Source organism: Pagrus pagrus, assembly GCF_965226575.1.
Source record: "Pagrus pagrus genome assembly, chromosome: 20".
Classification (NCBI taxonomy): domain Eukaryota; kingdom Metazoa; phylum Chordata; class Actinopteri; order Spariformes; family Sparidae; genus Pagrus; species Pagrus pagrus.
In genome coordinates this window covers 27,786,407-27,813,674 of record NC_140207.1, presented here as the reverse complement: position 1 = coordinate 27,813,674, position 27,268 = coordinate 27,786,407, and the positions used below count along the sequence as shown (strand labels likewise).

Here is a 27,268-nt window from a genome sequence, read left to right as displayed (position 1 = left end):
GCTATTGTCCATTCTGTTTTTGATGTGATCACTGTATTTTGTAAATAATTGATATGTTTTCGCCGAGTACCTAGTGGGTCTCCGCTCTTAAGGGGGGGGGTGTGACGACCCTGCCCTCTCCTGGTCGTCCTTTGTTTGTTTTTTCTTGCAGGCTCATTTCAGGTAGATGGGTGGAGCTGCTGATTGGATGAGATTCACCTGGGCAGCCTGGGCCCAGGTTATTTAGCTGGCTCCTCATTCCCATTGTCTCTCTCTCTCTGACCACTTGCTGCCTGTTTGGTTTGTGTGTTTGTTTGTGTTATCATCACCACACTTCAATTACAAACAACACTGCATACATTACTGACTCTACAGATTACAGACTTCTTTATTATGTTGTTTTGGGTAACATTTATAAATAAATTTCAGTTAAGTTACTTTAAAGGTGTGTGGTCTCCCACTTTGTCTTGCTCTCTGAGCCAGGGCTATGACAATAGTTCAGAGGAAGCTGACACCTACCAGACAAGAAGGATCGTATGTTTTAAGAGCCCAACTCTTACTGGTGGCTAAAGTTGGAAAATATTTTTAGGGCCCGAGCAGGGAACCTGCGAGGACCCTATTGTTTTTGTAAGGATTATTAGGGCCCGAGCAGGAAACCTGCGAGGTCCCTATTGTTTTTCGAATGATTATTATTTATTAGGGCCCGAGCAGGGAACCTGCGAGGTCCCTATTGTTTTTGCAATGATTATCAGGGCCCGAGCAGGGAACCTGCAAGGACCCTATTGTTTTTGTAGTGAGCATTTTTTGTCCCAAATGATCGCATTTTTCACTGCCTGAACATACCCGAAAACTCACCAAACTTGGAACATATGTCACATCTGCCGGAAAATTTTATAATCTGTTGTCGTTGTGAATTTCCATCACTAGGTGGCGCTATAATCAAGGAAAGTGCCTTTTGCCTTAACTCCCACATACTTTGTCGCACATTCAAAAACCTTATATCCACACCTCCAGTGAATTCTGCTGAATGTCCTGATATAGGCCACGCCCATATCCGCCTACCGTTTTTTTTCGCTAGCTCGCGAAATGTCGCAAACCTACTTTTTCGAACTCCTCCCAGGCAATTTCACCAATTTCCACAAAAAGTTATTAAAAGAATTTTGATATTCCAAAGAATACTCAACTTATTAAATAACAACTTCTTGCACATTTCCTTCAAAACAGGAAGTCTTGCATATCTCCACATTGGTTCATCCGAATGACATGAAAATCAGGATAGTACTTCCGCATGAGCCCCTAAGGCTCTGTGGACAATCTTGCCCGATAACCATTAGGTGGCGCTCTTATATTTTATATCTCCACATCGGTTGGTCGGATTAACACAAAACTTGGTACACTCATTGCCAATGCCCTCCTCAGGACATCTGTTTAAGCTTTTACCGATCCGCCACTAGGTGGCGCTCTGGTGCCAGTTTCATTAGGGCCCCAGCAGATAACCTGCGATGTCCTTATTGTTCAAAAACCATATATCCACGTGTTCCCTGAATTCTGTTGAATCTCCTGATGTAGGCCACGCAAATTTGCGGCCTAGGTTTTTTTTTTCCGCAAATTCGCAAAATTTCCAAAACCTACTTTTTCGAACTCCTGCCAGGCAATTTCAACCGATTTGCACCAAACTTTGCAAACAGCATCTGTGGACCCTCCTCACAAAAAGTTATTGAAAGAAAGTTATTAAATAACAACTCCCTGCACATTTCGTTACAAACAGGAGGAAGTCTTGCATATCTCCACATTGCTTTGACCGAATGTCATGAATCTCAGGATACTACTTCCCCATGAGCCCCTAAGGCTCTGTGCAGAATCTTTGCGGATGACCTCTGGTGGCAGTCTAATTTCATATTTGGCACTGTGCCCACACCACAACACTTATGTATATAAAATTCATAGGTGTGGTATGGACTGGCCCCTGTAACTCAAACACCAAAAATGACCAGCATGTGGTGCTATTATCAACACAAAAAAGTTTTTGCCTAATAACTCCCACATAACATGCCGCACATTGTTAAACCTTATATCTACGTGTTCCCTGCATACAGCTGAATTGTGTGATGTAGGCCACGCCCACTTTCACGCTACATTTCCATTCACAAATTTGCTGAATGTCGCAAACCTACTTTTTCAAACTCCTCCCACCCATTTTCTCTGATTTGCCCCAAACTTTGCACACAGCATCTGTGAACCCTGCTGACAAAAGTTTATTAAAACAAATGTGGTAGTCCAAAGGACGCCCAAAATATAAAACAACAATTTCCTGCAAATTGTGGTCAAACAGACACTCTTGTGTAACCCAGTGAAAAGAAACAGGTTAAAAGCTAATGATATGCTGATCTAGATGTACTATTTCTATGCTTAGAAAGTCAGAGATGACAGGCCAGTCCGAACACAGAGTTTGTCAAGTCCCGCCTCTGTCTGGGCGTGATTGACAGATCATGACACACCTGTATGATCGGATGTGTGTGGAAGAAAGGAGACGTACTCATAGCGAACTGAGCATTATAAAGACAAGCGAATTATCAACTTCATAGTTGCTAAAACTTATAGTTTATGCACGCCAGTGAATCAATAAAGAAGATAAGTGAACTATCCGGGGACGGTCTGGAGTGGAAAAGTCTGGGTTTTCCTCGGTTGATCTCGGTAAGATAGCAGTGTTGTGCTAATGTTGCTAACCGTGTATGCTAGGTCAAGTAGCCTGCCTGTTATTGAGATGGTCGATGCTAGCGGCCTAGCTGCTAATAGCAAGCAAAATGGTCATGCTAATGCTGCTAATTAGTCAACTAAACCGTGTTATATGAGAAAGGGGTATTGAAATACCATAAAATGTTCATTTGTGTTATACTTTTGAAGAAGTGAATGGTTAAACATTTTACTGTGAAAGATGTAAGTTATGTAAATGTTTTTTCACTTGAGAGTGGGCATTGCAAATGTCAGCAGAGCCATATGTGGCAGGTATACGGCTTATAATCTTTACGGTAGAATACAATAACGTATGCAGGTTGTATAATATTGCTGTGCAATGATTCAGATATTGATTGAGATTTAAAGTTATTGAACTGAAGTGTAATGAAAGGCCTTAAAATGTAATAATTAAGTATTATACAGTATGTTCTGCTTAGTGTTACATTGTTGTTATGCTTTGGAGTAATAGTTGTACAACAATAGATTAGATAAAATGTTAAATTCCTGTTTGTAAAACAAAACAGGTCAGGTCTTATGGACGGAGTGAGAGCTTCTTCAGGAGATCCATTCCAATTGATGTCGAGCTTCCCAGCGTGATTCTGCCAATTCATCGAATACTCCACCTGGTGGTAGGGTGGTGGCAGCCGCCAGGACTGTCACACATTCACATACATTCACTCATAAACCAGGAACATTCATGAGAACACTGGACACTTGAATATTAAGGAATCTTCAGATGGTGGATTTGAAAGACGTTTTACTGTGACAGTGATCACAAGACACACAGACTTTGACTTTTTGACAGACCAGATTTATTATTTTAAAGGGCCCATTTTGTTTCATTGTCATTCATCTGTTATTCATAGTGTGTGAATTATCACCTGCAAGTTCGTTTTACTAAACATTCTGTTGCAACCTACCTTGTCGTCTGTACTTTCCTGCATGGTTATTGCAGTTCTTTCCCTTAGCTCCTTACGAACCTAGATTATCAGTGTGTTAACCAGGAGTGGGTTACACTTGCATATCTTAATCAAATGCAGTCCCATTAACACTTAAGTTTTTTTAATTGTGTTCCATGCCCCGATGACGGTTTTGTGAAAAATGTTGTGCAAATCCGCCAATAGGGAACGCTTTTACTGCTATATGACGAAAGAACAGCTTTCCTGCCTTCACTTTTGATTCCTCAGCGGAAGTTGTTGCATGAACAAGCCCCGACAGCAACGTGAAGCGACACCGCGCGCGTGGACTGCGAGGGCCCGTTCATCGCTGCTTACAGCTTTAATTTTTATTTTTATTTTTAGGGCCCGAGCACGAATCTCGTGCGAGGACCTATTGTATCTGCTAGGATTATTATTATTCTTCTTTTTCTTCTTCCTTCCAGTCGACTGCATATTTTGCATCCTGAACATACCCCAAAACTCATCAAAATTGAAACATATATCACATGTGCGCGCCCACATCTGAATTCAACATGATTGGCGGTGGGTGTTGCCAGGGGACTCCATAGCGCCACCTAACGTCAAGTCATGTGACCAAAACCTGCTCGGATCATCTTGAAATTTATAGGACTCATGGGTCTCAAGGATTTAGGCAGGAATTATTTTTGTCGGAATTTTTGCCGCAACAGGAAGTCGGCCATCCTGAATGGCGTGCAGCAATTTTCATATTTCCGACGCTGTTTGCGGGACTTTAGGATGTTCGCAGACTCACCAAATTTGGCCCGTAGCTTCTTACCCATGAGTACTTTAATTCGATACCACAACTGCCCTCATGCGCAGCACGATAGCTCAGTAGCACTCCCTAACGCCCCCCTTATGGCTTTTCCCATTCATTTTTTGTCATGTTTTCGCCTCATACTTTATGTAACTTGTACTACGTATTTAACGCCAGAGACTTCACACTTTTTACATATCATCTTCAGACCTTGATGATGACACCTTGTGCAAAGCTTTGGACTCCGATATACCTGGTGGGCGTGGCAGTGCAATGACCCCTTATGGCTGTTCCCATTCTGTAGGAACCCATTTCTACGCCTCGTACTTTCACTAACTCCTCCTACAGATTTAACACCACAGACTTCACATTCACTCAGTAGCATCCTCATACCTTGATGATGAAAAGTTGTGCTAAGCTTTTGCCTACGTCATTCCTGGTGGGCGTGGTGATACGGTTTATTTCAATGACCCCCTCATGGCTTTTCCCATTCTGTAGGAACCCATTTCCAAGCTTCGTAATTTAACTAACTCGTCCTACAGATTTAACGCCACAGACTTCACATTCACTCAGTAGCATCCTTAGACCTTCAACAGCCTGTGTTGTGCCTGGTGGGCGTGGCAGTGCGGTCAATTTGACCAGCAGGTGGCGCTATTATCAACACAAAAGCGTTTTTGCCTAATAACTCCCACATAATATGGCGCACATTGTTAAACCTTATATCTACGTGTTCCCTGCATTCATCTGCATTGTGTGATGTAGGCCACCCCCACTTTCGCGACAGAATTCCATTTGCAAATTCCGGAATGTCTCAAACCTACTTTTTCGAACTCCTCCCACCCAATTTCTCCGATTTGCACCAAACTTTGCACACAGCATCTGTGGACCCTCCTGACAAAAAGTTATTAAAAGAATTGTGATAGTCCAAACAATGGCCAAAATATGAAACAACAATTTCCTGCACATTGTGGTCAGGCAGACAATCTTCCATATCTTGATGAAATACACTCCCATTAACACTAAAGTTTTTTTTATTGTGTTCCATGGCCCGATGACGGTTTGTGAAAAATTTGGTGCAAATCGCCCAATAGGGGACGCTTTTATTGCTAAATGACGAAAGAACCGCTTGCCTGCCTTCACTTTTGATTCCTCAGCGGAAGTTGTTGCATGAACAAGCCGCGACAGCAGCATGCCCCGACAGCAGCATGTAGCGACAGCAGCACGCCGCGACATCAGCATGCCCCGACACGCGTGGACTGCGAGGGCCCGTTCATCGCTGCTTGCAGCTTTAATTATTGTTCCATCCCCAAGATCGCATTTTTGGTGGCCGCAACATACCCCAAAACTCACCAAACTTGGAATATATGTCACACCTGGCGAAAAAATGTATAATCTGTCATCGTTGTGAATTTCCACCACTAGGTGGCGCTATATTCAAGGAAAGTGCGTTTTGGCTAATAACTCCCACATACTTTATCGCACATTCAAAAACCTTATATCCACGCATTCAGTGAATTGTGCTGAATCTGCTCATATAGGCCTTGCCCACTTCTGCCTACCGTTTTTTTTCGCTAGCTCGCAAAATTTTGCAAACCTACTTTTTCGAACTCCTCCCGGACAATTTCGCCGATTTGCACCAAACTTTGCACACGGCATCTGTGGACCCTCCTGACAAAAACTTATTAAAAGAATTTTGATATTCCAAAGAATACTCAAGTTATTAAATAACAACTTCCTGCAGATTTAGCTCAAAACAGGAAGTGTTGCATATCTCCACATTGGTGTGTCCGAATGACATCAAACTCAGGATACTACTTCCCCATGAGCCCCTAAGGCTCTGTGCAAAGTTTTGGCCCATGACCACTAGATGGCGCTCTTTAAATTGGAGTAATTTATATCTCCACATCTGTTTGTCGGATTAACATGAAACTTGGTACACTCATTGCCAATGCCCTCCTGATGATGGCTGATGAAGGTCCTACCGATCCGATACTAGGTGGCGCTCTGGTGGCAGTTTCATTTTATATTTGGCACTGTGCCCACACCATAACACTTATGGATATGAAATTCATTGGGGTGGTATAGACTGGCCCCTGTAACTCACACACCAAAAATGACCAGCAGGGGGCGCTATTATCAACACAAAAGTGTCTTTGCCTAATAACGCCCACATAATATGGTGCACATTGTTAAACCTTATATCTATGTGTTCCCTGCATTCAGCTGAATTGTGTGATGTAGGCCACACCCACTTTCATGTTACATTTCCATTTGAAAATTCCTTAATATCGCAAACCTACCTTTTCAAACTCCTCCCAGGCAATTTCTCCGATTTGCACCAAACTTTGCACACAGCATCTGTGGACCCTTCTGACAAAAAGTTATTAAAAGAATTGTGATAGTCCAAAGAACGCCCCAAATATATAACAACAATTTCCTGCACATTGTGCTCAAACCGACAGTCTTCCATATCTTGATGAAATACAGTCGCAGTAACACTTAATTTCTTTTAATTGTGTTCCACGGCCCGTTGACTGTTTGTGAAAAATTTGGTGCACATCGGCCAATAGGGGGCACTTTTATTGCTAAATAACAAAACAACTGCTTGCCTGCCTTCACATTTCATTCCTCAGCAGAAGTTGTTGCATGAACAAGCCCTGCTGTCGACAGCAGCATGCCCCGACAGCAGCATGTAGCGACAGCAGCATACCCCGACAGCAGCATGTAGCGACAGCAGCATGCAGCGACAGCAGCATGCCCCAACGCGCGTGGACTGCGAGGGCCCGTTCATCGCTGCTTGCAGCTTTAATTTTGTGTGTTTTGACACACAAACGTAATTGAGCATCTAACAGTGAAAGTGTCATTGAGAGAGTAGCAGGCAGGTGGAGTTCTGAGTTCTTCACATCCTATTCTTTCAAACAAACACAGTAATTATTTACTTGTTCCAGCAGTGCTACTCCTTGACATAAGTCAGAACGGGTATGATGGAATAATTTTGGTTCAACGCGTGGGTCAACCATATTGCCTTGACCTGGGCACCTACCCCCTGTGGATAGCGGGTGACCTTTGCTGGTTGTGCTTCCACATAGCAAAGTAACCTATTTATAAATGTTACAAGAAGGGTCAAAGCAGACTATATCTGCTCAGGAGACTGAGGTCTTTTGGGGTGCAGGGGGTACTCCTGAAGACCTTCTTTGACACTGTGGTGGCATCAGCCATTTTCTATTGCGTGGTCAGCTGGGGCAGCAGCATCTCAGCAGTGGACAGGAAGAGATTGAACAAACTTATCAAGAAAGCCAGCTCTGTCCTGGGATGCCCCCTCGACCCGGTGGAGGTGGTGGGAGAGAGGAGAATGATGGCTAAGCTGTTATCTCTAAGGAACCCTGACCGCACTGGAGAGCTCATTCAGCGATAGACTCCTTCACCCCAAGTGTGTGAAGGAGCGGTATCGCAGGTCCTTCCTCCCTGAAGCTGTGAGACTGTATAACCGGCACCACTCTCAGTAACCCCCCCCCCCCCCACCACCACCACCACCACACACATGTAGGAACACATGCCTATCGCCTCTGACTCTTGGTGTTGAGGCCTGTTTATCCTTGTTAACTCTTTCCATATGCAAGAGGACTTTCACAGGAACAAGGTGCCTTATTGTCTGCCACCTTATCTCCTGGCAGAAAGGACATTGTTTTCTTTTGCCATAAAGCCCTCAGTTGAAAACATCTCTGATTAATTTATGGACTCAAACTCCCATTTTGAACTTTCTTTCCCCTCCAAACAGATAATTCTTCTCCTACAGGTCACTCTGAGTCCAGCCTGGAGACATCTACTCTCCACACATCAGAAGGGACAGGAACTATTTTTGGTGATCAGAACGTGTTAATACTAATGTCTTTACAATTGCAAATGAGGTAACGACTCTGATGTTCTGTGTCTTCTTGTCTTCTTGTGACAAGAATTATCAAATACACTCTCCAGGGTAAAAGCACTCTAGGCCTCTTCCCTGTTTTCCTAGCCCTCCTGCCCGAATGGTTTACGACTACGTGTCTCTTATCACACATTCCAACCTATAATGGTTTCTGCACTCATCCAGATTTCAAGCAAGTTCTAAATTATCATTAAACCAGGAACTCATCCTCCATTTTTTAACAGATTAGAAAACAGCAAAAGAAGCTCATAAAACTGAACTTTTTCCCGTTTCTCTGTGATGAAATTTGACTGAAATCAAGTTTTGATGTTTAATGTGTCCTCAGCACCTCCTGATGATAAGCCCTGTTACGATTGGGACAGACCTTCAGGAGATCCTATGTTCAATAAGTTTTTCTTGATTACCAGTAAATGTCTCTGATATGTTTTGTTTTAGCAAGTATTAAGCTATAACTAGGAGGAATAAGTATAAGTGATCAATTCTACCAGTTCTACAGTATATTCAAGTGTGTTTTGACTTTTGATCCAGTTTTAATTTCTTTTAATTGTTCAGTGATTTTTAATCATGACATAATCCTTTTTCACGATAGACAAAGTCCATCTATTGAGCCATGGTGAGATTCTGTGAAAGGTGAAGCACGATTTTGAAACGTTTAAAACTATGGTTTAGTTTTAGTGAGTTCCTGTGAATTTTCACACTCACCACTTTCTACTTAGAGACAAAAAGCTGGCAGTCCTGCCCCCAGGCCCGTCCGCCTTTTGGAGACAACAAAACAGAGAGACATCACTTCTCTCCTCAGTTGTTTTACAGTTGTTTTTCAGTTTCAAGTTTTAAGTTTTACAGTCTTTAAGTTTTGTTTGAGTTTAAGCTTTTGTTTTGTGTTAGTTATTCTTAGTCTCACTCTTATTTTTGAAACTCTTGTCTTCAATTTTTCTCTCTTTACTTTTATTTTGAAACACGCTTCAAGACAGCGATATCAGCAGAAGTGCTCACGCATTGATTTTTCTCATTTTTATATTTTTCGCACTATTGATTAGCTTCTTTTTATTAAGTTTGTACCAAAACGAAGTTCTGTTTTAATTTTATTATACAGTTAAGTATCGTAACCTGATTTAGAGGAAGTGAACTTAATTTAGATTATCTTGTATTAAGTAACAATGGAAGGAACAACGTATCATCCTCCGTTATTTTGTCCAAGAAGTTAAATTTAGTTTACAAAGTCAGAGCCTGAGAACCACCCCACTCGAAGCAACGAAGAAGAACATCTTTATTAAAATCATCATCACGACACTACAGCAACTTGCTGTGTCCGAAACCATGCAAGTGGTTTCCAACGAAAGACAGACTTTGACAAGCCAGAACGGCTCTGACCCACCACGCTCTCAAACGGTATCACCCCACTGGGCATTGAACCAGGATCGTCACCGGCTCGGTACTGGACCAGCCACACTCTTCCTAAGACATCGGACCGTGGTCCCCAACCAGCTGATACTGGATGAGCTTACACTCGGCCATTGGACTGGGACTTCTGGCTGGAGTCGCAAACCACTGGAGAGAAACCCTCCGCCGCTGACTCCGCCACTCTGCTAAGAAAGTAGGCTCTCCATCACCCATAACAGCTGGATTCACACATGATAAATGAGTTGGTGTCTTAAGCTTCTGATCTTTTAGTTTAAGAGAAATTCAGTTAGGATTTTGTTAGTATTAAAATTACTCTCGTAATATTTAAATGCTTCAACCTAACTCGTGATCTCACCATCAGCCCATATTCCACTAATAACCCATTACTTAGTTATTCCACATTTCCTGTTACCTGTTGGTATTCATTTAAATTGCCATTTCATTTATTTAATCTGAATTATTTAGTCAATAAACATATTTAACCGTATGTCGTTGTCTGTGCAGGTTTGTTTTTAATGTGTCTCCTACACACATTTACACAAATGTAAGTTTCCCCACTGTGGGACAAATAAAGGAATCTTAATCTAATCTAAAATATACATTAAATAATATTAAAATATATCACAAGTATTAAAATATGTCAATACTATAAACAGCTTCAATTTTTTGTTTTTTTTGCGTGGGGGTATTCTGTATTGTGTTAATGTAGGCAATAGCTTATATTTGTCCTGTATGCATGCTCAAGCATGTAGGCCTATTGAAGGTTTTATTTTTTATTAATAATTTTTTAATATTACGTTAATAATTTTCAGGGAGAACAAGTAGATCTTTAATATGAACAAAACAGTTTTACCGAAATAAAAAATGTACAGTCTGTGTGCAACAGGATCCAAGTTACAAAAAATGATCAACGTTTTATCAGATTAATGTCAACGATGGAGGAAAGAAAAGACAGTACTCAGACAAACATATTGAAGTTCATTGCTCTGTGTGAGATTTTGCAAACATTCAAGTCAAGACACCAGTCAGGGCTGTGTGGTTTGTCCCGTTTGTCCTAGTGGTGTTGCCGTACCTTGCTGTCCACGTGGCGAATTCGCTCAACCAATTATATTTGGGGATACAATGGAGATTGGCATTCCCCCCAGGCCCGCCCCCTTGCTGACAAAAAATCACTTGCGCGTGAGCATGGGAATGTTTTCCGAGCGAGGAGAGGAGAGTTTCGCGCGGATCCCATTTGCATACGCGCAATTCTCATTGTGCATGCGGGGTTCATGTCAGTATTCTATCCCCATACTTACACCTTTTGATCTAATCCTAGGTTCAGACCCTACAGCTCAAATAAGCCAGATCACTGTTTATAGTGAGCCGGTGTTGTGATTATAGGAAGCCTTTGTACATGTAATTAAAGTGAGCATGCTAACCGATTAATTTTCCTGTATTCACATCATAGATGTATTAAGGCCCAAGGCCAGAAAAGTAGGAAGTAGGTAATAAGTATTTTGGTGACTACAGCTGCATTTTCACTGAAGTACTGTCTGTATAATATCCTATGAGCCCTCTGGTAACTCTACTTACCTCTGTAACTGTACCTTAACACCGGACTGCTGAAACTGCTTTGCGTTTCAGCTGCGGACAGTACCCTTAAATGTAGGTGGGGTCGTTACCAGCAGCTTAGGGGTAGCTGCTTTTACTTCTCCAGCATTTGGAAAACAACCGGGGAAACTGGTCTTAACTCTTAATGAGCTGCTGCATTTATCAACTAACACATTGTGACCTGTACTGTACATTACTGCCCAACTGACAACATACAAACTGAAACTTTGTTCCTCTGCTCTGCTCGCATTCACTGTCTTTCTGCTGCTTGCTCACTCTTGCTCCACCACTCTCCCTCTTTTGCTCAACCACCCAAGCTCTAGACACAGCACTCACGTGTAGTTGTTTATTAAAACAGGGAAAGAAGCTTTACTTCAGAAAAGGGAGCAGGCAGCAAGAGAGAAGACTGCTGAAAAAACTGGAAGTGAAATCCGACTTCATTGCAAAGGATGTGACAACTCTGGCTGTTCAGACTTACCAATCAGTGGTCTGCAATTATAACTCCACCTTTTCAGTATCTGATCAGTATGCTAGGTACCTCAACAGAGGGGTTATGAAAAGCGGGGAGGTATGGTATGGTTGTATTTGTTCCATCCACAAGTTTTGACAACAGAAATGCAAAAATATATTTGTTCAAAAGTGTAACAAACCGAACTGAACTAAACTAAACAGGGCTGCTCGGTTGCAAACAGGGCTTACCTGTCTGAAGAACTCCTCCAGCAGAGATGTGGTCCAGCGGTGATGGAGGTCCCAGTGTTTGGCAGGGTGGCTGATGTCAGCCGTGTGCAGCAGCAGTGATAAGGCCTTTGGTTTGTCAATCCTGCAAATATAGTCCAGTCGGTTGCTACTAAGCTGCTGTGACTGACACAACCTGCTGGTGTCTGAAGTTGAATTTGGTGATAGAATGGCCCGTTGAGATGTAGCATCTCATTTTCAAGGGCGTCATGAGAACACAAAGTACAAAGTAAAATACAACAGAATCATTACATAACACACACTGCAAATAAACAGAGAAAGATGGCTTGCTGACCCTTTCCCACTCACAACCTCAGCCCTCAGCCTTTGCACAAGAAAAACTGAATACAAAGACCCAAATATTACAAGAAGTGCAATCAAAGCAGCACACCTGATTAAAGGTACACAGAAATTAACAGGATAAGCTGTCATGTCTCATCTCCCATCAGATCATGCTTTTGTTTTTCTTGTCTTTTAGTTCTGTTTTCTGTTTTATTGTGGTGTCCATTTCTGCTCTTGTTTCAGATCCCTTCCTGTCCCTGTGTTTTTTTCCCACTGTTGTGATTGTCCACCCCTCCCTGATGTGCTACACCTGACTCTCATTATCTCCCCCTACCTTGTGTATATAGTCTGTGTGCTACATGTCTTCTGTGCAAGTTTGTCGCCGTCTCCAGTAGCAAGCGTTCCAGCATTTCTCCTCTGACTTTTGCTTCTGCCTGATCCCTGTTTTGTTTGCTTTGCTGACTAATCTCCTGTGTACTGAACCTGTCTTAGTAAAGACTTTTAAACTGAACTGTATTCAGTCGCGCATTTGGATCCTAATCTAGTGTGTCAGACCTTGTCATATGCAGGTTGTTTTAGGATGAGAATATAAAGATGTCCTTCAGCAGTGGAAAGGGTAAAGAGTAGGGGTGTGCGGAGCAGCCGATATTTGTATCTGTATTTGTATTTGTTGAGGGGGGAAAAGTATTTGTATTTGTATTTGAGTAAAATTCAAAATAGGCGTACATTTTTATTTTTTTTTGAGTTACACTATAACGAAAATAAGAAGTGTAAGTATTCTTTAATTATCCATTATAATAATTATGGATATGCAATATTGGTTGATGTTTTTCCATAAATCCAGCAATGAACATGTAACAAGGAATGTCATTGAAAAGAAAATAACATAACAGCCATTACCTCATCCATGGTTAAACCAACAACTAATAAAATATCATTGTGAACATTATGAACCCCACCACCACCCGTCCTTGTTGAAGGACGTTGAACAGACAGAATAAAAACAAATAATACTTAAAAGAACTGTTCTTTCTAATGTACAGAGCTCCAAGAACTAAACTTGATCTGTAAATAATATGACATAGTAGCCTATAGCTAACGGTCATTATGCTTCTGGCCTCAACCTGGTCTTTTTAGTAAACTTTTCTCCCTCAGTCTGCTGTCAGCAGGGTCGCCGGCTGAAGCAGCCTCACGCCCGTGAAGTGGGCTCAAGCCGCGTTCAGCCGCGCTCGAGCGGAGCGTGGGAGAGAAACAATGTGTATTTCTTTTACTCTGTGGAAGATCTCCCAACGGAGTGAGGGACAAAGCAAGTGGGACAGATCTGCCCAGTCCCTGAGCAGCGCGCGTTTCACAGACAAGCCACAACGCAGAGTGTAAACAACGTCACCTGGTTCAGCAGCACCATGGACAGCTGCGGGGGCGGGGGGGTCGGAACAGCGGTGTTTTGACGCCCCCACCCCCGACTCCTGAACGTCACTCACTCACTCATCCGGGCATGTACTGCGGTCTCATGAGGAAATGTAGCTTTTTGATATGATGTTTTTCTTGTTCCCGAATACAAATATTTTTTAAAGTATTTGTTCGAAATAAGTATTTGTAAAAAATACGTTATTTGTGCCTTTCCGAATACCGTATTCGGGTTCGGCTCCACCCCTAGTAAAGAGGAGGTTTATCCAGTTACATGGAGCTTTGTATTCTGTCCAACTTCTTAGAAAATTCAGGGGACAAAGAAAAAGGATGATGCATGTGTCTCAGTGAATCTAAAGATCTAAATGGAACCAAAGACTGTTACTTGCAAATAGTGGGTGCTGATGACATTTTGTGATTTTTGGATCGGCACCAATTACACTCTCAAGACGTTTAATAAATAAACATGTTTCAAAATTAATTGAACCCAGTGAACTTGCCTTCTAGATTTAGGTGGTAACCAAGTAAATGATTCATACATGAAACTATGGTGAGGACTTTATGGACACCTCAAAACAATTCTACAAATCAAACAACATGAAGTGGCCGAAGCTAAGTGTCAGAGGTGTTTGAGATAGATATATGTAATAGGTAGTATTAAATTAGAAATTATTCTATTTTCGGCCTTGAAATGCATAGCAACTGATTGAGCTACAAAGTAAGCTCAGTAACATTTTACAATAAGGGTCCATTACTTAACGTTAGTTAATGCATTATTAAGCATTAATTAACAGTTAATAATAGTTTAATAACATTATAATGTATTACTTAACATGAATTAACATGAATAAATGCATTAATAAGCAGTTAATTAATGTCTACTGCTCAAAGTTAATTAATACATTATTAAGCATTAATTAACGTTACATAATGTAGTTAGTTATCCTTATGTATGCATTACTTAGTATTAATTAATACATTAGTTAATATAGTAGTTAAACATTAATAATGTCTCTAGTAATCATTTACTAATGGTGTACATGTTACCTGGATGGGCATTAATAAACAATTATTTAGAGTCTTAAGTTATCATGTACTAATGCTGTACTGTGTATGTCATCAGGTACCTAACCTTAAGTAAGGTATTACTTAAAGGATAACTACCGTTTTTTACAACCTGGACCTTATTTCTAGCAAAATATATGGTCATTTACTCACCCAGATAACTTTGGTGTCATTTGAAGTTGTTCGGACGAAATTAGATCCAGTGGAGCGCCGATATATCCATATAATGCGAGTGACGGGGCACCGAAGCGCAGCCTTAATGAGCATTATCTGCCACGAAACTAGTTCATTTCACCAATATTTTGTTATGATACGCTAGCGCTATTCCCCTCTGAGTCCGGGCTCGTCTATTGTCAACATCCAGGGTCTGTAGGTTGACCTACTACCTCTGACCTGGAGGATGTCGTCTCTGAGCTGCGCGCGCACCCACGACAGCCCGGTTTGTTTACCTGTAGCTGCTACTGCTAGTTTGACCCCGGATGTTGATAACAGACGAGCCCGGACTCAGAGGGGAATGGCGCTAGCGTATCATGACAAAATATTAGTGAAATGAACTAGTTTCGTGGCAGATAATGCGTTATATAGAGGCTGTGTGTCGATGCCCCATCACTCGCATTATATGGATATATCGGCGCTACGCTGGATCTAATTTCGGCCGAACGACTCCAAATGACACCAAAGTTATCTGGGTGAGTAAATGACCATATATTTTGCTAGAAATAAGGTCCAGGTTGTAAAAAACAGTAGTTGTCCTTTAACATTAGTAACATAAGCATTACTTAACTTAACAGCATTACACTTTACAATAAGGGCCCAAAAAGCCTTCAGTAATGGTTAACTATGGTTAAGTAATGCTTATGAGGCAGTTAAGCATTTATAATGTGCTACCTAAGGGATACATGTGTTCCACTTTACAATAAGGGTCCAGAAAGCATTCACTAATGGTTAACTATGGTTAAGTAATGCTTATGAGGCACTCCTATATATTTATTAAGGTTTATGTCAGGTTACTGATGTTAAGTAATACCTTTAGGTTAGGTAAGGGCTACCTGATGACATACACAGCACAGCATTAGTAAATGATTACTAGAGACATTATCAACGTTTAACTAATATATTAACTAATGTATTAATTAATACGAAGTAATGCATACATAAGGACAACTAATTACATTATGTAACGTTAATTAATGCTTAATAATGTATTAATTAACTCTGAGCAGTAGACATTAATTAACTGCTCATTAATGCACTATTCATATGTTAATTCATGTTAAGTAATACATTATAATGGCTATTAAACTATTATTAACTCTTAATTAATGCTTATTAATGCATTAATTAATGTTAAGTAACAGACCCTTATTGTAAAGTGTTACCGTAAGCTTGGACAACCATATGCTCTTTTTATCATAATCAATGGTAAGTTCAGTTCATTCAAACGTCCATGATATTTGAAAATAAAAAATCAACTTTCTCAAGCGGTCACTCATCATCAATGTTAATGCAGGACTACCTCTTATCCAATACCAATTCTGGATCAAGTTAAAATCAAACTGTAAGGAATTCTGGATTTGCAATATCAGAGTTAGAAATGTCAATAACAGTGTCATCAGCATTAAGATAAACGCAACACTTTAAGCATATTCGAGGTAAGTCATTAATGAAATTAGAAATAAAGAAGTTTTCCAAAGGTGGAACCTTAGGGGATGTCATGTTTAACATTTAAAAATATAATTCTGCATTATTATGTCTGAAAACTCCTATGTCTTTGTGATATATATATTAGGGGTGTAACAATACATAAAAAGCACGGTTCGATACGTACCTCGGTTTTGAGGTCACGGTTCTGTTCATTTTCGGTACAGTACGGGAACAAAATGCAAAACATAAATTTGCTTGTTGTTTATTCGGAACTTTTGTAAACCAACAATTTATTGTAACATTATACAAAATATGAAAATAAAATGAAAAAAAATATAATACTGTTGTAAAGTGCTGCCTGGTAATAAGTTAAATAAATTATTTTCACTGTCTCTTTAAGTCGCTCTGCCAGGTTTGCACTGGTGTGTTGTTCATACGGGCTGAGTTGCTAGGGAGAGGCTGCTTGATTGCCAAAGTCAGCTGCATTTGCACTAAGGTAATTTTTTTTCTGCAGTGATATTCACACTTGGGTGGTGCCGTTTCAAGTGCCGCGGCACAATGCAGAAATTCAGCCGAGCTGCACAGAGCAGACAGGAAGTCAGACACGAAACAACAACAATACATCCGGTTGATTTTCAAAATAAAACACTCCGCGTTGATACAAGCACAAAAACCTCAAAAAAGAGACAAATACGCGCTCTTCTTCTAATCGTTCAGTCGGGAACACTTCGTGTTATGTTTATAACACGTATAACTGCAGTCTTGTGTGATTATGTAATTATCACTGGAATTCCTCGGTTTCGTTTCTCCAGCTATTCGGCGGACTCCTCTTTCTCCTTTGCAATATTTAACCAGGAAGCCGAAGTGTTCCCAAGCAGGAGACTTAAGCGACAAGGGAGGGTCTTCAAGCTCTGGTTTCGCACTAGCGTTAGCCATGATGTAAATGGGCTGCACGTGTAGCTGCAGGCAGAAAATAAACACACGCAACTTCCGTTCTGGAAACTCACCCGTGCACAGCCCTGTACCGAACCGAACGTCCTGTACCGAAACGCTTCAATACAAATACATGTATTGTTACACCCCTAATATATATATATGTCATATATATTTAGTTGTGTACATACATTATCCGAAATGTTTTGATCAAACCCAGAGAAATCCACACGTTTACTCAAAGTAATGGTGTGTTTCAACAGGCCACAGTTGCTAATGCCTGGTTAGGGAAGTCAGCTAATAAGACTAAAATTAACATGAATAGAACTTTAAAACTATCTTGTGAGTGAACATGCATGCCTGAGTCACATCAAATAGATTGTCATCAGCAATTGTGGTTGTTAAATGGTGTATTAACCACCAGAAAAGCAAGATTGACTGCAGGATCATTTGTTTTTATTAACCTTACTCATGCAGTGTTTCTACATCGCGGGCTAATGTTACAACGACACAAAAGAAGAGAGTGTCTGTGTTTAAACTCTAACTATTTGTCTCACCAGAGACTATGATTTTCCCTCTTCTATTCCCCTCACCTCTCTATAAGGTCTCTATGAAATAAAGTACATTTCCCATCCAGCCCAAGTCAGCAGTCAACATTACAGTAATGTGAGACAAACACAGATAACAGAGGTTTCCTCAGCAGATTGCTGATGCAGTCAGGCTGATAAACAGGAACAAATATAAACCAACTTTGACTGTGACTTACTATCTATGCCAGACCTATTACAGGTCTGGCATAGATAGATAGAACATGCTAGGCAATGGCTCCTCCCCACATAACACTCTGCAGATGTCTCATGTTTTGTTTTGATGGGGTGCCCCCTAGCAGTGGAAACTACATATTGTATGTTTAAATAATCATGTTGAGGACTCTGAAAGACAACACACTGACGTCCTATGAAGATAGGCAACAAAACGGAGAAGAACACGTAAACCAATGATTTACCATATCAAAAAGCCTGGGAAAGTCAAGTACGTGAGTATGTCTTCATCAAATAGGGTGAGCACATCGTTAGGTGTGTAAAAAGTTAGTCTAGACCCTGATTGGGATGAAGATAAAATATTTAACTGATGGCTATCCTGTGATAATTGATAAAAAAAAATAGAACCTTGAAGATTTTAGCAATATTACAAATAATAGAAATTGGTTGATAATTATTCACATGGAATGGTTCTCTTTAAAAAGGAAGTAACTCTGACACATTTCTATATGAGGGAAATTTAACAATTGAACAGAGACAAGTTAAATAAATCTGTTGGGGAAAACATATTAATATGAGCAGCAAGCTTAATAAATTTGGCGAGCCCAGGTGTGAATGGTTGCAAAGCTGTCTGGGGAGAGCTGTGGCGGACTGGCCATCGGGAGCACCGGGACGCTTCCCGGTGGCCTGATGGTCATCCTGGCCTGACTTGAACAGTCACTGGACTGAGTGGACTGACTAGAGTTACCGGACGCCCGGGCCAATCAAATCAATCCATCTAGCTACGCAATGACGCCGCTCGGCGACCTGTCGGCGTCACACAACAATCAATTAGTGCTGTCTTCACTCCAGTAGTCGAGAGAAATGGAGGGACAGAAGAAAAGGAAAGGTGGAGCAGAGAGAGAGAGGGACAGACAACGGAAAGCCCTTGCCACAGATGCAGCAAAATGTTGCAAAATAAGCGACATGTTCACCAGGAGGGAAGGTCAGTCAAAAACGCTATAGCTTTCATTGCGTTTATCGTTCAATCACCGTCACCACCAGACTGTGTGAAGTCACATATGCGCTGCTCCAGCACAGGATAGTTTATACATGCTGAAATAATAAATCATAGTTAAATACAGCTAGCTTTTTTGTTTACTCTTAATCTATAGGCTGCAGCTTTGTGGCAGTTTTCTTTATTGTAATTCTGCACCATAAATGATAGTTTGACTATCATTAGTAACTTGAATGAAGATCTCACTGTACTTTAGGACTCATTTATTCATAAAGTGAGGTGATTCCAAAAGGTTCCTGTTGTTCTTGCCGCTGTGAAACAAACTCATTCAGGTATTTTCTCTCTCTTTTTAAAAATATAGGCCCATTGTTTTGTGTGTCTTGCCTTGTACATTTGTGTATCCTATGGCTGCTGTCCTCATGAGGATTTTCAATGAAAATCATATATTCAAATAGATAACTTATTTGTCACTCCTAAATTTCTTTTAACTATCAAATAGGGTTAGAATACACAACTAGAGGAATGGTGGTCTGCATGAGAAGGGTGGCCTGGAATGGCATCAAATTCCCGGCCTGAATTATTGTCCCAGTCCGCCACTGGGGGAGAGAACTCAGTACAGTATTGTAGGTGGATGAGTAATGTCTTAGGCCACCTCCTCTGTTCAGAGACGGTCGTTCCAGTTTGACATAGTTTGAAAAAGGAAAAGAAAAGGAATCCATCTATCTGTCTTCTCTGGCCCATATGTTCATATTGTTGTCATCAAAGGAATGATTTTTCTCCTTCAGATGTAAGTGGACAGCAGAGTCTTGACCTGAGGAGTTTGCCCTCCTATGTTGTGCCATTTGTTTATGGAGAGGTAATTTTTTCTCCCCAATGTACAAATCTGTGCATTCCTGGCTACACTGAACAACATAAACTACCTTAGTTAGGGATGTAATTAATATAGCTAGGGCCTGCCTTAACTATAAGCTTTATCAAAAAAAATATTTTTTTAATAAAGCTCAGCATAAGGAAGGCTTCTTCCCTGCGCTGAGTCTCTGCACTTTCTCGTCTCACAGGTTCCCATGGATCATAGTTGGCCCCACTATGGTCCTACTCAACTCCTTTATCATCACCATTATTATTATTATTATTATTATTATGGATCAGCGTTTATCAATATTTATAATTAAATTATTATAGCTATTTTGATTGTTGTGGATACTGTACATCATATGTTTTTATGCTGTAGGGCTAGTCAATTGGCATCCGGCCCACAAGGTAGATTGCACTGGCCCTTTGAGTGGATTACCGTTATTTTTATATGAGTATTCTCATGGCACAGCTAATGCTACATACTCTGGTAAATCAAAAGAAGAAGAAGAAGAAGAAGAAGAAGAAGAAGAAGAACTACCTGTTTCGGCTGGACCTAATTTTAATTTTTTTATATTGTCAAATTCACCCCTGCATGCTTTATGTGCTCTTCTCTCACCTCTCTAGCCAGGCATGTAGCTTGGTTAGTTAGACAAAATGTCTCTCTCTACCTTACTTAAATGAAAAGTTGACTCAGAAAATAGGCAATTCAACAATGAATGAAATGAGAACAGTGTTGGGGAAGTTACTCAAAAAAAAGTAATTAGTTACTTATTACTAGTTACTTTTGTAAATCGTAATGAGATTACATTACTAGTTACTGCATTTGAAAAGTAACTTCACTACTTATTACTTGACTTTCCCATTTCTTAATTTACTGAGTAGATACAGGACAGACATCATAGCCCCATCATCACTTAGTGTTAATTGTATAAATGTATACAACATGGCTTATAAAACCATATGAAAGAATGTTTTCCTGTCGGACATTGGCTTGCGAGTTGCGGGTATTTTATCTAGTATTTTTTTTAAACCTGGGCGATTCAATAGTCGACAGGGGAAGCATGTCTTCTACAATGAACCCTGCAACCAGCCTTTTAATGTCTTTCTGTGTTACCTGCTTCTGTGCTCCAACACTTGAAAAAAGCTTCGCCTGTTTAGGCGGGGTTGGCTGCTCATCGACTCCTTCAGATGACCGGCGAGCAGGATCTTTCGCCACAAGTTTTGTATTGCCATGCTGGGCTGACAAATGCTTGGAAAGGTTGCTCATTGACTTGGCAACAGTTGAAAGAAGCGTGTTGCCTGGGCATATAGTACAGTTTTGTCCTTTCGAGCTATAAGCTGAAAGTAGTGAGAATAGTCAATAGGATTGACCTACCAGAGGGCAACATAGGTGATATCCAAGACAGCTACAAGTTCCTTGGCATCCCACAGGCTAATGGAAACCATGAAGACACCACAAGGAAGTCAACCACAGTCAAATTCCTCCAGAGAGTAAGGCAGGTCCTGAAAAGTCAGCTGAATGGTACGAACAAGGTCCGAGCTATCAACATGTACGCACTACCAGTCATCAGTACCCCGCTGGTATCATAAGCTGGCCAAAGGAGGAGATAGAAGCCACAGATATCAAGACTAGAAAGCTCCTCACCATGCACGGAGGGTTCCACCCCAAGTCCAGCACCCTGAGGCTATACACTAAGCAGTAAGAGGGAGGCCGAGGACTAGTGAGCGTCAAGGCCATGGTCCAGGATGAAACATCGAAAATTCGAGAATACATCGAAAAATGGCCCGAAGGATGAACTGCTAAGTGAATGCAGACAACCTGGAGGGACAAGCCCCTACATGGCATGTACCACCGTCAGATAGAGGAAGTGGCTGATATCAAGAAATCCTACCAGTGGCTGGAAAATGCAGGACTGACAGACAGCACAGAGGCACTAATCATGGCAGCACAAGAACAGGCCATAAGGACAAGAGCCATAGAGGCCAGGATCTACCAGAGTAGATCAGACCCAAGATGCAGACTGTGCAAAGAAGCCCCTGAGACAGTCCAGCACATAGTAGCAGGGTGTAAGATGCTAGCTGGATCAGCGTACATGGAGAGGCACAACCAAGTGGCTGGGATAGTACACAGGAACATCTGCAACCAGTATGGAATAGAAGTACCCAAATCCCAATGGGCCATACCACAGAAGGTGGCTGAGAACAGCAGGGCCAAGGTTCTGTGGGACTTCAGCTTCCAGACTGACAAACAGCTCCTGGCTAACCAACCGGACATAGTGGTGGTGGACAAAGAGCAGAAGAGGGTGGTGGTGATAGATGTGGCGATCCCAACTGATGCCAACATCAGGAAGACGGAACACGAGAAACTTGAGAAGTACCAAGGGTTGAAAGAGCAGCTGGAACAGATGTGGAAGGTCAAGGCTAGTGTGGTCCCCGTGGTAGTGGGGGCACGAGTGATTTTTCGTGTTTAAAAGTAGTGGTTTCATCCAATACTGAGTAAGGAAATTCAAGCCAGGCCACACATTCTCTAACAAACAGGGCTTGGGTAATGCAGGAAAGTGCGTTCCTATAGTCTAGTAAGTAGTGTAGTTACTGATATTTTTAGAGTAATGTGTTACTTTACTTCGTAACCCAAAAAAGTAATATCGTTACAGTAATCCGTTATTTTGTAACTCGTTACCCCCAACACTGACTGAGAAATATAGGTTTATTGCTGTCGGTGTGAAGCCTGTGTTCTTAATCTGCAACAGCGTTGCACCCTGTTCCGGCCTGTATGGAGGTAAGAAGACGAGTGGCATGGATATTGGGCAAAAAGAAAATGCTGTTTACAGACTCAGAAACTGTCAAGGAATGTAAGTTGGCATCAATCGAGGAGGTGGTTATAGATGAGAAAACCCAAAAAAGTATTATTGATTCAATCAAGCAAATTCCAATATCTGACACATCAGCTATGAGGAGTGTCGAGGCTCTTTGTAACGCATATGGGCTAGGCGGTAGACTATGGCTACAATAGCGACAACAGAAGCCTGTTCTTTAAAGGAGCCTGGATTGTGAATGAATGGATGAGACCGTTGTACAGTTTGAGTGTCTGTATTCAGAGAACTATTTACAAAAAAAACAACCAATAGTCCCATGTGAGTTGGGATGAATGGATCAAGGTCCATAAGAAGAAAATCCAAAGTTGGTCCAGTAAAAACCTGACCTAAAAAGCCAAAATACATATAAGTATTCCATTTGAAATAACCAAGTCAGTATCAAAAATAAAATCAATGTATGCATAAACATACATGCTAAATACGAATGCATTTATTAATTATTTTAATTAATTAATTGTCTTTAATAAATCAAACAATAGTAACCAACCCACCTTAACCTAGTACCCTAGTACCATGTTAATATTCACAGTCAAAGTAAAAATCAAAATCAAAGTCAAAATGCACTTTTTATAATTTATCAAAAACATTCAATATTAAATTTCAAACTACTCAAGCAGAGTAAGACTCAAGTGTTTCAATAATTGCGCAATATTCATTCATTAAATACGTAGCTACGTTCACAAATATGTCAATGATGACCAAACATCATAGACGTTGTAGAGCCAACCAGAAAAGTGACATAACTGTTCAAAACAAGAATAATGCTCTAGACTACATGAGCGAGTAATTAAACTAAAGTATTGTCTACAATTCGGCTGTCTCATTTTAAACAAAAATCATAGTTTTACCTTCGAACCGAGTGGTCAGAGCTGAGCTTCCATGCGCGGCCCGACAGGAAATCCGCGGAGTTTTCCAGATGGAGTATTGAATGGGATTCGTTCAATAACGACTCAGTGGCTGACGGTTTCAAGTGCTTGATTCAGAGCGCTCCAGTCAAATGTTTGCCATGCTGACAGTAACATGCCACAGTCACAGTGGAGACGGAGGAGGAAGTGAAACTCTGTGACCCGCGATTAAAGGAAGTTCGGGGTCACGGGGCGTGGACCCGCAAAATACATAAATAAATAAATAAATAAATAAATAAAATGGATAACTAAATGCGGGTTACATCTTGCATTGGACATTTTCGAGACACTTTTGGACGAACTCAGAAAGGTGGAGGTGATGTCTTTAGCCGTGGATAAATCGATGGACAACAGCCATGTTGATGGGGAATGATATCGGGAGGATCTGCTTAGACTAAGGGGGGAGGGACACACCACCAGTGAGATTTTACTCACAAAAAATGTATGATGAAAGCAAAGCAAAGCTGACTGTTTGTGTAAAACTCCCAAGGAGGCCTTCAATCTATCTATGTTAGCAGACTTACTGTCTGTGACCTAATTTCCTCCTATTCCTCACTTGGCTAGAGGTGAGAAGCTCTACATTAACCTCCGTTGCTATGTTGTTAAACGGATAACCATGTATGGAAGGGGTGCTTCCTGAGCTGTAGATATAATCTGAGCATTTGGGAAGACATGTCAGGATTATCATGGCATCACTCTATGCAGACAGATGTACTGTTATTTTGCTCCTCCATGATCATGTTTTATAAACTATTTCAACTTAAGTCATTGGTGTCTCTGAGTCTTCTTCATCTCTCCTGAATGGGCAAGCGAGCTGAAATTCCACAACAGGGCTGGCTGCTAGGATGGCGACTGTTGCTTTGCAGCTGAAATCGGTACATTGCCTCATGAAGTCAGTCATGAGTCCAAGAAAGGGGTCTTGCACTTTTTGTCCTGACAAAAATACTCAAAAGATAAGGAAAAACAAGAAATAAATAATAGAATATAATGACCTCATCAAATATCGTCAGCAGTGCTTCTGCTTCTAACAGACTAAATGAAGCAGAGGAACAGTTTAACATTGGAATTAACCTGTATCCACATTGTCAAGAGGGGACAAGAGGGGACACTGATTTTCATGTCTGTGCAAGGCTAACCTGGATGGACTGATTGTTGTCTGATACTGCCTTGATAACTTGACTGCCTCCTTCTCTGGTTGGGTGAGCTCTCTGTCCATAAACAAATAGCACAACACAAGGGGGCCAACTTCTCTGGTCAAGACTCTGCTGTCCACCTACATCTGAAGGAGAAACAAAAATCATTCCTTTGAGGACAACGATGTAAACATCTTGGCCTGAGAAGACAGATGGTTTGAAAGAGGAGTAAAAGAAATGAAATGGCCGTCTTTGAACAAAGGAAGTGGCCAACAACATTCTTTATCATCCACCTACAATGTAGTACTGAGTTGACTCCCCAGACAGCTCAACAACCATTCACACCTGGGCTCACCTAGCCCTCACAACCCAAACTCAGAGCTCACACGTGACCTTAACGACTCACCCACCTGAGTTTAAAAGCCTGCAAACTCCCCTCCAGTTAGTTAGAGCTGAAAAAACCTCTTTGTTGAGAGGTGAAACGTCTTCAAGAAACTGAAATAAATGCAGTTGCCTACGATACAGCACTTAGAATCAATGACGTCAGATCCAGTCTTTTATCCCAACAGCTTTTAACACCTGGATCATTGCTTTTACCTGAGGAAACACTGGAAAGTTTTGCCCTGGTTGATGCGAGGACACTTGGTCGAGTTTTCTCCCAGGTAAAGCCCACAACCTGCCTTTTAGATCCCATTCCCACACCATTTTTTAAAACACTCTATGGATTCTTTGAGGAACAGCTGCTGTATTTGGTGAATTGCTCTCTTCAGACGGGTGTCTTCCCCACCTCCTTTAAAACGGCGGTGGTGAAGCCCCTTCTGAAGAAGAGTGATTTAGACCCCAATGTTTTAAATAACTACCGGCCTGTATCCAACTTACCATTTTTACGTAAAATTTTAGAAAAACTTGTTTTTAATCAAGTAAACAAATTTTTAAACTCAAAACACATTTTAGAGACCCATCAGTCTGGTTTTAGGATGAACCACAGTACAGAGACAGCACTTTTAAAGATTTTAAATGACATCAGGTGTAATTTAGATAACAACAAACTCACAGTCTTGGTACTACTGGATCTAACCGCCGCCTTTGATACAGTAGACCATCACATTTTATTAAATAGACTGAGGAACCTGGTCGGCCTCTCTGGTACTGTTTTCACTGGTTCACATCCTACCTCACTGATCGAAGTTTCTTTGTAAGTATGGATACATGTTCCTCAGGAACCCATAAGATAAAGTGTGGGGTTCCCCAAGGGTCAATTTTAGGTCCAACTCTTTACATGCTGCCCCTTGGGGACGTCATCAGGAGGCACGGCATCAGCTTCCATAGTTATGCTGATGATACACAACTGTACATCGCCGTGTCTCCTGATGACACAGGGCCAATTGATGCCTTTTTTAACTGTATTTTAGACATTAAGTCATGGATGGCAGCAAAAACTTCCTACAGCTCAACCAGGACAAAACAGAGGTTTTAGTCATTGGTCCTGAAGGTCAGAGAGAGAAACTTTTACCAAAGTTAAGGGATTTTAAACCCTCAAAATCAGTAAAAAATCTGGGCGTGATTTTTGACTCTGAGCTTACTTTTATTCCACACATCAAAAACATAACAAAGATATAGAAGAAGAAGAATATAGCCAGAGTCCGCCCGTTTCTCTCTCAGGCCAGCACAGAGGTGCTGATGCATGCTTTTATCTCTTGTCGTTTGGATTATTGTAATGCCCTGCTCTCTGGTCTTCCCAAAAAGAGCATGCATAACTTATAATTATTACAAAACTCAGCTGCACGAGTGCTGACGAGGACCAGAGGGCGGGAGCATATTACACCTGTTTTAAAATCGCTGCATTGGCTCCCCATGCGCTTCAGGATTGATTTTAAGGTTCTTTTACTAGTTTTTAAGTGTCTTAACGGTCTTGGGCCTTCTTATCTATCTGCATTACTTTTACCCTATCCACCCTCGCGGACCCTGAGGTCCTCCGGTGCTGGCCTTTTAACGATACCACAAGTTAGAACTAGAACACACGTGGAGGCGGCATTCAGCTATTATGGCCCCCAATTGTGGAACAGCCTCCCGGAGAACCTTAGGGCCGCAGAGACTGTTGATGTTTTTAAAAAGAGGCTCAAGACCCATCTTTTTAATCAGGCTTTTAACTGAACTCATTCAACTCTCTCTAAGTTCTTATATTTTGTATTATTATTATTATTATTATTTTTATTTATTTATTTATTTATTTATTTATTTATTTTATTATTATTCTATTTTATATTCATTTTTAGTTTAGTTTACCCTGTTTTATTATTTTATTTCAATGTTTTAGTCGTTATTTAT

The 27,268-nt window shown here is 41.0% G+C and overlaps 1 protein-coding gene across 1 annotated transcript in view; it reads right to left on the bottom strand.

Annotated features, from left to right (window-relative positions):
* LOC311249589 (dual specificity calcium/calmodulin-dependent 3',5'-cyclic nucleotide phosphodiesterase 1A-like) overlaps nucleotides 1-27,268 on the bottom strand; it is a 368,687-nt gene that overhangs the window by 176,538 nt on the left and 164,881 nt on the right. The window contains exon 12 of the mRNA XM_084340750.1: nucleotides 11,998-12,167. Coding sequence (XP_084196876.1) covers nucleotides 11,998-12,167 — 170 coding nt within the window. The remainder of the gene's footprint in view (nucleotides 1-11,997; nucleotides 12,168-27,268) is intronic.